This window comes from Sinocyclocheilus anshuiensis, unplaced genomic scaffold (assembly GCF_001515605.1).
Source record: "Sinocyclocheilus anshuiensis isolate Anshui unplaced genomic scaffold, SAMN03320099.WGS_v1.1 scaffold1754, whole genome shotgun sequence".
Taxonomy (NCBI): Eukaryota; Metazoa; Chordata; class Actinopteri; order Cypriniformes; family Cyprinidae; genus Sinocyclocheilus; species Sinocyclocheilus anshuiensis.
Window position 1 is genome coordinate 237,185 of NW_015546144.1, and position 12,345 is coordinate 249,529.

At 37.7% G+C, this 12,345-nt stretch overlaps 1 protein-coding gene across 1 annotated transcript; it reads right to left on the reverse strand.

The window, feature by feature from the left end:
* Positions 1-9,489: 9,489 nt before the first annotated feature.
* Positions 9,490-10,944, reverse strand: LOC107701221 (receptor-transporting protein 3-like). The gene is made up of 2 exons (XM_016503180.1): positions 10,788-10,944; positions 9,490-9,911 (listed from the first exon to the last, which is right to left on the reverse strand). The coding sequence occupies exons 1-2, from the start codon at positions 10,928-10,930 to the stop codon at positions 9,569-9,571; spliced, it is 486 nt and encodes a 161-aa protein (XP_016358666.1). The 5' UTR covers positions 10,931-10,944; the 3' UTR covers positions 9,490-9,568.
* Between the last annotated feature and the right edge of the window lie 1,401 nt (positions 10,945-12,345).

A 12,345-nucleotide genomic window follows, 5' to 3' on the forward strand; every position in this document is an offset into this window, starting at 1 on the left:
GAAGTAAAATAGAAACTTTAGAGATATGACAAAGTAATTAGTAGAAGAAATATTGAGGTACTTTAGTAAACTACTTTTAGTAAGCACCAATACCATATTGGGGAAAAACTACTAGTCATATTGATAACCTTAGCTAAAGGGATAGTTCACCCAAATATTAAAATTCCAAACCTTAGTAAAAGTAAAGGCATACAGTATTGTTCTGAAAAAGAATTTGTTAGGATGGTTTTGCATTAATATTACTGCTGCACTAATGTGAATGTTGCATTTTACTTCTGAATATGTTCAAGGTTGTTCAATTTAAAGTTGCCTACTAAATACTGTTGGGTAGTTTAATCTACAACAATGCATCACTTTGTAAAAGACCATATTTTTAGTGCTGTCCATACTTAACGAATGTACTTCCTTACAGTCCACCTCTGATTATTTTGAAAATGAAAGTATCAACATTTTGTCCGAATATTAACACATTTTTGCTAACTATATCAAAGGCTGCATCTGAAGGACTCGGACAAGTCAAACAGAGCACTGTTCAGCTGTGACAGATGCCACTGAACATTGAGCTGTACAATGCCCTATTTTTTTTTTATTCACAGTTTTATTTTTATGCTTAACTGCCTAAAAAATCCGGGTTGCAAACCTGTCGCAATTCTGGCTCCACCTATCCTGGCAGGATTGTCCTCTCGTCAGCTCTCCTCTTACACCATTGCTATGCGACAGAGCGCTAATCGGGAACCTCTGTTGTCGCAATTAGGAAATCCTGCGAAGGCAGTGTCCTTCATGCACTTCGGAGGCCTGGCCTTCGAAGTGTGCACACTCAACTTTGGGACACAGCTAGAGTGTTCATTGTGTGCAATGAGTAATCAGTATGTGCATATTTAATTATTTCATCTGTGTTTTATTCCTCATCTTTTTTTTATTTTTTTTTCTTCTTCTTTTACTGTCTTTGATTTAAATTTCCAGCACTTTGCATGATAAATTGTTTAAAATAGCTATAATTATGAAACACTCTAACAATGTGATGCTAACATAGCCCTTCTTTAAATTAATATCTTAAAATAGGTATTGTCTTTTTATTTCCCCCATTCTTTTAACACACTGTAGTTTATACTCATCTTAATGAAAACTGAGTGGCATCAAAAGCACCTAAATACCATCTCTCCTTCACTTTTTCTTAGGTCCTTACTGTAGGTTCAAGTGGCTTGTCAAGAGACACATCAAGACCCTTCTGCCCTCTACACTGGACCTCTTACAGTTTGCATACCGCCACAAACTCTCAACAGGCGATCCTATCACCAACACCCTCCACCTAGCTCTCACTCACCTGGACAAAAAAGACACATATGTAAGAATGCTGTTCATAGACTTCAGCTCAGCATTTAACACCATCATTCCTTAGCAAATGATTAGCAAGCTGGCCCTGCTGGGCCTGAACACCTCCCTCTGCAACTGGATCCTGGACTTGAGACCTCAGACAGTCTGGATAGGAATCAGCTTCTCCCACACCACTATTCTGAGCACAGGAGCCCCCCAGGGCTCTGTGCTTGGTCCATTGCTGTTCACTCTGCTGACTTACGACTGCACAGCAACGCACAGCTCAAACCATATCATTAAATTTGTGGATGATATGACTGTAGTGAGTCTCATCAGCAAAGGTGACGAGTCAGCATACGGGGAGGAGGTGCATCAGCAATCAGGTGCAAAGTCAACAATCTGTCTCTGAACATGGACAAAACAAAAGAGATGGCTGTTGACTTTAGAAGAGCACACAATATCCACTCTCTGCTGAACATTGATGGCTCAATTCCTTGGTGTTCATCTGGTGGACACCTCACCAGGTCTCTCAACACCAACTACATAGTGAAGAAAGCCCAGCAGCATCTCTACTTTCTATGAAGGCTGAGGAATTTTCATCTCCAACCCCACATACTCACCACATTTTACAGAGGGACTATCGAGAGCATCCTGAGCAGCTGCATCACTGTCTGGTTCAGGAATTGACCCTTCACAGGGAGTTTGATTGGCAAGCAATCTGACCAATCATAACACTGAATCTGCCATTTTTGTCTGACAAACAAACCAGACAGAGGAGAATAGATTAATATTGTTGGCTCTGAATTAAAAAAAAAGTATGTGTATTTATTTCTTTCCGCGGTTGAAACAGGATACATTCTGATGTTCATTCATGTTTATTTCATGCTATAACTAGTAAAGGGGAAGAGATGATCGGTTCACATACTGCTTGATCTGTAACGACACATTAAAAAGCCACAAAATGGTATTTATTGTTTGAATTTCTTAAAAATGATCAAATTTTAACGCTCAGACTTTGTTTCATACCGTACCTTTTGAAGATTTTAAGGCAGATTTTAAGCATGATTTGCACCCCTGAACGATCAGGGTGTGTGGCCCAATTCAAAACAAAACATTACACAACCATTTTTGTCCAAAAAAATTCCCTATTGTGTGGTGTCATTACGATTATTTTACTGCTGCCGAATGAGATGGAACGTCCCCAAACTCAAATCTTGATCGGGCTTGAACCTTGAATATTCAAAGCACTCTTGATCAGGCTGCCTCTGACATGATACCCGTGATAACCAATGAGAGCAAACAAGCGTCGCCCACTGGATGTTGCATGCTTCTATAGCTGAAACTTGGCAGCCACTGTGTTTTTCCACTGTGAAACAGAACACACGTCAGCAGAGCCAGCTGATAACGTCGCTTGTTCTCCATTTGTTTTTCTTCTCGTCACGTTTGATCTCGCGAGTCTCCTTGAGATCTCGTGTCACTGTGAAATCATTCCTACAATCAACAAATGTGTGGTCTGGTCAAACTGTCTAGTGTACGCATTCAGAGGATTACAGTGTAAGGCTAAAAATTGGTTAGAACTCTCATTATGTCTGTGGCCTCCCATGGTTTTAAAATCGGTTAAGATTTGAAAATAGTCTAGTGTGTTGCCAGCCTAAAGTAACCTGCTCTGTCTTGTCAGTTTCCTCTTTGCTCCATGGTGTATTTTTTACTGATGTGTTGCATTAGAATGGCATGGCTTGCAAGACATAGCAACAGTAGTGAAGGGGGCCAGGTCTTCGCGAAGGGTCAATTGCACCATCTTAGAATGCAAGATCCTGCAGCGGATAGTGAGGACAGCTGAGAAGATCACTGGGGTCACTCTTCCCATCACTGACATTTACACCACACGCTGTATCTCCAAAGCTATCAGTATTGCAGATGACGCCACACACCCCTTGCACCAACTCTTCACCCTCCTGCCATCAGGCAGAAGGTACAGAAGTATACATGCCCTCATGCCCAGAATGTGGGACAGTTATTTTCCCCAAGCCATCAGACTCCTGAACTGTAACCACAATGGGCAATAACTCTACCTGGTCTCATGGCAAAAACATACCTGGGGGCACTTTTTTGCGAGACGCGAAATACGTACCAATAAGTACATATCACTGCAGTTTCCAAAAGAAATGAACACTAGAGGCAGTAAAACTCTTTCACTTTTTATTCCTTTTCACACAAATTTACAGTTTTGATTAATAAAGCGTAATTTTCGCACAATATACTTGAAGAATATTATGTTATGACTTCAAAACAATTTTAATATGCTGGGAGATTTCAAAACTGATGCTTTTGAATGTTAGCATCGCACATATCCAGCTTCATATCTATGGGTTTTCATGGACTGTAGGTTTGTTCGGTAGCTCACGGAGTACGGAGACGTACTTGAGAGGTGAGGAGCCGGGGTTCAAATCCTGTGTAAATGCAGTTCGACAAAACAGTTCAAATCTGCATATAAGGAAGTTCAAATGTATTCCAGAATGTGGAAAGCATCAGCCTGGCTACCATCGCTCGAACTCTGAACAAACACAGAATTCGAATGAAACAGCTGTACAAATTTCCCTTTGAAAGAAACAGTGAGCGGGTCAAGTAACTCCAACACCAATATGTCCAGGTGCATATACACTGGCTGCATTCGATATCGCATACTCAATGAGTAGGTGCTTAATTTCAATAAGTACTTACTTAACGAGCGCTAAAAGAGTACGTACTCTACAGCCAAATCTCGTTAAGTATGAATGAGATCCGGACTTCATCCGCCATGTTGACGTTATCATGTGACCTATGACGTTACAAGCGCAGCAACGAGCGGCAGGTTTAATACCTCTATCTGTAAATATTTTGATGTTGATGCAATTTGCTCATTTTGTGGTCTTGTTGGAGAAACAGCTGCCTTTTTATTGTGATCGCAGTTTTTATATTTTTAACCCTACTAATATGACCCACAATTTTATGCTTAAATATATTATATTTTATTATGAAAACCCCAAATTGTTGTCTTTTGAATATGTTAATTCCATCCACAAGCAAAACCGGCTTAAATCTCCTTTGTTTTCCTCTTTTTCTTGTTTAACTCTATTTGTTTCATCCCTCAGGCTTATAAATAGCAACAACAACAGCAAATGCAATTTTCGATGCTTTATGATTATATGAATATTATGATTATTCAAAGATATTTACGCTTCTAATTTTGCCTTTTTTCTGTGTATATATTCTCATACAATGATGTATGCAAACCCATTGTATTTATGTTTTTTGTTATGATTGTTAATTGTTAAAGATACAACCATTTTTCCCTGAGCATGTAAGTAATTAAAAGTTATGCAGTAATAATAATAAAAAGAAGATAGGTGCACTAACACCTCATAGCATCAGTAACTCCACAACCCTACACTGTAAAAAAAATCTGTGACATTTACAGTAAAATACCGGCAGCTGTGGTTGCCAGAACTTCACCGTAAAAACTAAGAAGAAACATGTTATTTCAACAAAAAAACATAAAATATGAAGTCTCATGCAGGGAATTCTGGGAGTGTCAATTTACGGTTTGTCACTGTAAATTATACAATGACTTTTTTTTTCACTTCCAAAAAACGTATTTTTAACAGTATTTTACTGTAAAATTACATTAAATGTAATTACATTTATTCACTGAATATAGTATGGAAACTTACTGTTAACCAGTTAACAGGTTTTTACTCTAGCATTTTTACAGTCTTTTACTGTTAAAATCACAATAATTTTGTACAGTGTACCTAGTACAGTTTTCTGTAGCGTTTGCAATGTTTGCACAAAGGAGACGTCGGGCATCTGCTTGAAGATCTTGCCTTTGGAGAAGACTGCTAATATTACACTCGGAAAATTTAAGTATTACTACTTAAAAAATAAGATTACCCCAAAATGCATTGCTAGCCCACACCAACACTTACAATAATGATACATGCTGACCAAAAATTAATTAATTAAATATATAAATTTAGTAAAACAAGCAAAATGTAATTTGTTTTGTCATATGCCATGGCTATGCATGACTACACACTAGACAAACGCAGCCAAGGTGAATACATCTCAATTTTCAGTCAAGTAATTAATGCACAAGTTAATGAAACAATTATATTTTATTTACTGACAACAACAGGAAACATGAATATGAGTAAAAGAATGAATAAAAGTAACCATGAAAATCAACAACAAAGTCGACAACACATGAAACAAAGCTTTATTCAAACTTTTCTAACAATGATGTATTTACAGGCAGTGAATCCACATCTACTGCATCTCAACACAGCTGAGACAGTTCTGCAGCTTTATTCTGATGAAAACTGTCCACGTTCACCTGTCTCTGCCGTCCATCACAACCATCATTGCTGCAGTCAGACTGAATCTGATCATGGATGGGAAAGGGACACCGAGGCACACTCATTGCCTGAGTGCACAGAGAGTGAGTGAGTGACGTGACATGTGGCCAAGTATGGTGACCCATACTCGGAATTAGTGCTCTGCATTTATCCCATCCAAAGTGCACACACACAGCAGTGAACACACACACACACCGTGAACACACACCCGGAGCAGTGGGCAGCCTGCCGTGGTATTGAAGGTGGGAGAGAGCGCTGTACATTCACTCCCCCCACCTACAATCCCTGCCGGTACGAGACTCGAACCCGCAACCTCCGACTCTCTAACCATTTGGCCACGACTTCCCCAGGCCCCCTGGATGAGGCCCCCCGTACCACACAATCTTGAACATGTGCGGGACAATCTGACTGCTGCTGTGTCTGCTCCAAACATCTGTGTGCTGCTCTCCATGAGCACCACTACCTGTAAAACATTTACACAGAGTAAAATGTTTTACAATTCATGTTGTCAGCATTCCATTTCTTGCCAAATTTCATTTCATATGTTTACAATTACATGCTAGTTTTTTATATAGCTTCATTATTTTTGTGGTGTAGTGGGCTAAAGCACTGAGCTGGTAAGCAGAAGGTTACTGGTTCGATCTCTGCAGTCGTCACCACTGGTTGTGTCCTTCAGCAAGGCTCTTTACTCTAGGTTACTGCAGGGGGATTGGGGTCCCTGTAATAAAAGCACTGTAAGTCACTTCGGATAAAAGTGTCTGCCAAATGCATAATTGTAAATGTGATTTTTGTAAATCCCTTTTTGTGTCTTAGGCACAGATGCTCAATAAAGCTGCTTATTTCTTCAAGTTTATTTCTTCAAGGTACTACTATAATATAAATGCTTACATATATTTCATACAGTTTCTATTTGGGGGGTTTAAAGGGTTAGTTCGGCCAAACATATAAATTCAGTCATTATTTGCTTGCCTCAACGCTGTTCAATCCTTGTGCTGCTGTGGACTTCTCCATCCTCAGTGCACACACCAGTCTGCAGACATTTCAGATCCTGCAAAAATGCATAAACACAATACAAAAGCAGTCATTTTAACAGCACAATGTCATTTAATTTCTGTATTAGAAGTAACAAAATGATCCTACTTTATGTTTTTGTTTCAGGTTTTGTCTTTTTTCCACAAATGCCACCGTCACCTTTCCTTGCAGGTCCTGCTCCACCACAAAAGCTCTGCAGCAAATGCACAGGAAACAGGAAGAGTATCCACCGATGAGCACTTCAGAATCTAGGCTGAAGCAGTAGGACATCCGGGGATTTCTCGCCTACTCTTTTATGAATACTTAAGATTCAAACATACTTATTTGCTCGCCTACTGCTTTTTGCCTACTATATAGTAGGTAAGTAGGCATATTCGAACGCAACAAGTATACTTACGTCTGAATCTCGCGAGAATTAGTGCACTCGCCTACTAATTCTCGCCTACTCTTTTATGAATACTTAAGATTCAAACATACTTAATTGCTCGCCTACTGCTTTTTGCCTACTATATAGTAGAGAAGTATGTGGTTTCGAACGCAGCCACTGTATCTGATTCTAGAGTGACTTTTACACTATTCTACACTTTCTTTCACTATTGTCTATTGTAAACATACCCACATAGTGAAAAGCATTTAAACATTATGTGTTTGATTTCTTTCAGACAGTTATGGAGTTGGAGGCTAATCAGACACCACATGAATTCATTTATGTGGACGAGGCAGGATTTAACCTGGCAAAAACTCGCAGACGAGTAAGAAACCTAATTGGAAAAAGGGCCACCGCTGATGTGCCGGGTCAGAGAGGAGCAAATATCACAATGTGTGCTGCAATGTCAAGTGCTGGTTTGGTCCTGCAGAAAAGCCAGCTTGGTCCCTACAACACAGAGCGCCTTCTTTTGTTTTTAGATGACCTCCACCAACAACTGGTGCCAGAAGCAGAAAGGGAACAAGTGGGAGGAAACATGAGGACATTTGTGATTGCATGGGACAATGTAGCATTCCACCATTCACATGCAGTCACAAATTGGTTTGCAGCCCATCCGAGAATGATTTCCCTTGTTCTTCCTCCGTACTCTCCTTTCCTCAATCCCATGGACCCTTTTCACAGGACTGTGATGACGCGTTTAACGGTCATCAGCATCGTAAATCCTCGAAAGTTTTTAATATTTGTATTTTTATAAACATGTATGTACATTTATAACACTATTCTTTGTATTGTATCACCTTTGCATCAAATTATAAAAAACAGTTAACGCTAATGCGAGGGTGTTTCTAATGTGGTAAATTTGACATCGTTCTCTCTTCTGACAGCCGTTATCAGTCTCTCTCAATTTTTTTCCTTTTATTGAAAGTCATGAAAACACTATAGTGGAGTTGTACTTTTGCTATTTGAGCAAATGGGAATGCAAAACATATATTTGTGGTACTCTCCCATTCACTGCTCTTCAAGTGAACATGACATCCGCTGCTGAGAAACCCGGAAATGTGAAAAAGGTCCATTGAGGAATTTTTTTCTGCCTGGAGGTGGAAAGTCTATGATCATCGACCACATGATCAAATGTCCCTCCTGGATACAATGGAGGCTGGCTGCAGAGACATCTCAGCTGAAGACTGCCAGGGGTGGATAAGGCATGCTAAGCGTTTCTATCCAAGGTGCATAGCAAGAGACAATATAAGGTGTGATGTCGACGAGAACATGTGGCCAAATGCTGAAGATCGTATAGATTAGAACTGTACTTTTTCCGTTCCTTTTTTGTCTGTCATTTTGTTTTATTTTTGAAATTTATTTGAACCAAAGGGCAAAGGGCTGTATGCTTTTTTTTTTTTTTTATGATCACTGACAGCAATTTCATTTTGCCAATAAAGCTTTTACTGCAGCAATTCTGTCACTTTTCTTTTACATTCCATAAAGTACCGATGACTCCTTCACTATGCTGTGCACATACGATCTAAAACGAATCCACACATTTACACACAAAAGATGTAGAGTTCAGCTGATTGAATTATTATTATTATTTAAATGCATCTCATATTGTATGTTCTATACAGGTCAAACTGAAACATGACAAGTAATGCAGTTTTTGTAATGCCATTTAATTGTTATGCTTTTGACAGTCTATGCACTATGATTGCCTATATGTTCCTATTGGATAGAAAACCTGTGCCAATGCTTTGACCAAATTACTCGATTTTTTGAATCGGGTTTGCTGTGTTTTGATAGAGTTAGTATATGTAGAAAAAGGTATTCAGCATTTTGAAATGTAGAGTTTGTATTTATTTAACAAAATATGGTTTTGGCCAGAAAATTTACTATTTGGCTAATTTTGTGATGTAGGTGTGTTGCTGTGTTAAGAGTTTAGAAAAAGTACTTAAAGTATTGGTAAACGCTTGTTAGCAATTGAAAAAAAAAAAAAACTGTAATATAATTTCAGTTATGTACATTTTGATTTTAGTAATCCTTGTTGTGCCCTGCACCGTGTTTCACTGTGTACAGGCTGTATAGAGCTGAAACGACATTTCAAGGATCAGCACACATTAGTAAAAGGATCTTCTCTGGTCTGTGGTTTCATCACAAATGCTATGATATCTACAACGCAGTGTAAAATAAAATGATAGTTGTCATTTGTGACATTCCATTGCAGTAAAGCCTATAGTCACCCGATACACCTTTTAATACATTTATTACATTTTTGGAAATTTTGGAGTATTATACAAAATACATTTTTTTTCAAGATTTATTTGTGTCTATATTGGATACAACATTGGTTTTTATAACGATAAATAAATACTAACCACTTATTCATTTAGATCAATCAATGAAATCAATCTCAGTTGGCCTGACTACAGACTCCTTTATGACAGGCTTCACAGTGAGCACTTTCATGTGGCCCATTAACTCTGCCATTGAACACTGAGGATCTGTTCGTTTGACCCAGGTCTTCTCTGTAGCATTTCATGCGGATATTTCGAACCAGTCTCTCAATCAGCACATCAATGTTTTCCACTGGGAAGTTTGGATCCTCCCACTGAGCTTCGGTGCATCTCCTGCACTTCTTCTTGAAGCGTCGCACTTTAATGGTTCCCTGATTCCTTGCTGTGTCCAGGTGGAAATTGAACAGCACCTGGACTCTTTTAGACCCCCAGCATTTTCTACAAAGAGAACACTTGAACCTACGAATGAAATGGAGAATAGATCAGTTTAGTGCACTCTGATAATTCTAGGACCATTCATTAGTACAGTAGGTTTGATGTTTTAATGATTAATTGGTGTATTTTAGTTTTTCTCAGGTTGGCAGCTTTAGTATTTCTAAATGCTGTAGTTGATTAAGACTACACTGAAAATTTAACTGATAACGACTATAAACTTGTGTTGCAAGTTAACAATAATAGTTGTGTTTCAGGCAGCGATTGCACGTGACAGTTATGCACACGTTTATTTTAACGTAGGGAACCATCAACATATATCACAAAGTGTCCTATTTTAGCTAATGGCTTAACTGAATTTTCTGTTTTCAAAATGGTAACACTTTACAATTAGGTTCAATTTGCTAACATTAGTTAACTAGTTAACATTAACAATGAAAAAATGCATCTAGAGCATATATTAATCTTAGGTAATGTTAGTTTTTTAACATTTACTAATACATTATTAAAACCAAAAGTTGTATCTGTTAATATTACTTAATGGACATAATCTTACATGATCTAACAATGAGCATTACTGTAACAAATGTACTGCTCATTGCTAGTTACTGTAGTTAATGCATTAACTAACGTTAACTAATGGAACTGTATTGTATGTATTGTTTTTACAAATCTCATTATTTTTTACTTATAGACCATCAAGTCATTCAGATACCTCACTTTATGATGTCTAGCAGTTGAATATTAATAGTGAAAAATTGAGAATCCAGAAATACTCCACTAAATAAACAATGAAGCATACGACAGATTTGATACATGCATCAAAAATCTTAACCCAGTCTGCACACACATTGTGGAAAGCAATGTTTGATATCTTTTAGTGTGGTAAAGTTGTGCTCTTACTGTGCAAAGGAGCCAGAAATGTACTGGTGCCAATCACGAGCTGGCCTGTGTTCCACAATAGTCTCATCGATTTCAATGTTCCAGGTGTCGTCATGAAGCTCACTTATTTTCTCCTGTAAAGAAATGTTCCACAGTGATATCATGTCTGTTTCCTCACAGAGATCTCAAAGGAACGATGCTCTGCCTTGTTATCATCCACTATATATACAGCTAACCTCTCCTTTCACTAAAAACGAAACTGAAAGTAGCCTAAGTATCTGTTTTCTACAACAAGCTTGAACACTGCTTTACAAGTCAAAGTAACAGACACGGTGAATAAGGACGACGGCAGAATAAGTTACTTATGGCCAGTAATAATGTTTGAATGGTATTTATTATTTTACTGTATACGAATGGAGAACCTTACAGTGGATTCATAATCAAAAAATCAATCAATTTAGGTTATTCAGTGAACTAATAAAAAGTTGAAATGGGTGTGTAAATAAACATTGTACATTACTTTAAAACTGTATTGCAATGTATTTAACCTATCTACAAACTACAAACAATATTAACTAGACATTTACTGTATATCAAATAATTTAAGATAACAGTGGTCAGACGTTTTTATTACTAAACATCAATTTTTCTGAATTCTTTGAGAAACTGCGCACAATTTGTTATATAAACAACTGTCTAATCAACATGAACAGTGAAGAAACCGTTAAGAGAGTTACAGGAAGAAACGATTGTAATAGTTTAACTCCACCTACTGGACAACATGGTATATGCAAAGGGTAAAGGGGTTTTCTTATTTAAACATGTGTAATCTAATATCAAGTGTTTTATCTTAGAAGTCACAGATCTCAATTAGTAAGTGACAATGTACAGTCAGCTGGTCACGACTGCTAAATAAACCACAGTAATGAGTTGAAGGAAATCAGATGTAGATGACATGAAGTATGAAGGAAATCAGATGCGTAGGACAACAGTCGGTCACACTTCATTTGGTGTCTTTAACTACTTATCCGAAAAATGTTAGGTACAATGTAGCTATTGTGTTTATGTTGAATGGCAAAACACTTTTGTGTGATTAAGTGTAATTATAGATGTAACTACAGAAATCAGTTGTATATGTAACTACAGGAGGGTTTTTTACTATGTAAAAACGCGTATGCACACAATAAGCGCACTGTATCAAATAATTAATTTAAAAGTAAGTACATACTATTTAGATACTTAATATAACATGGCTCACAACAGTCAATGCTGGGTAGATTACTTACAAATTGCAGTCTTCAGCTACTGACAGAAAATTGTAGTCAGTAACGTAATCTAGATTACTCATTTCAAGTAATGTATTCGGACTACTTTTGGATTACTTTTACATTAATTTTGATCAGAGACAACTGTGAACATGTGAATGTGGTGTTAAATTATTGAAATATTAACTTTAAATCACAGGGGGCTACAAGTAAATATTTTAGGCCAAAGGGGTTTGACTGACTAGTTTGGGAATCTCTGCATCACATGAACAAACATTACTAAACATGAAAATAGCAATGACATGGTGAAAGTC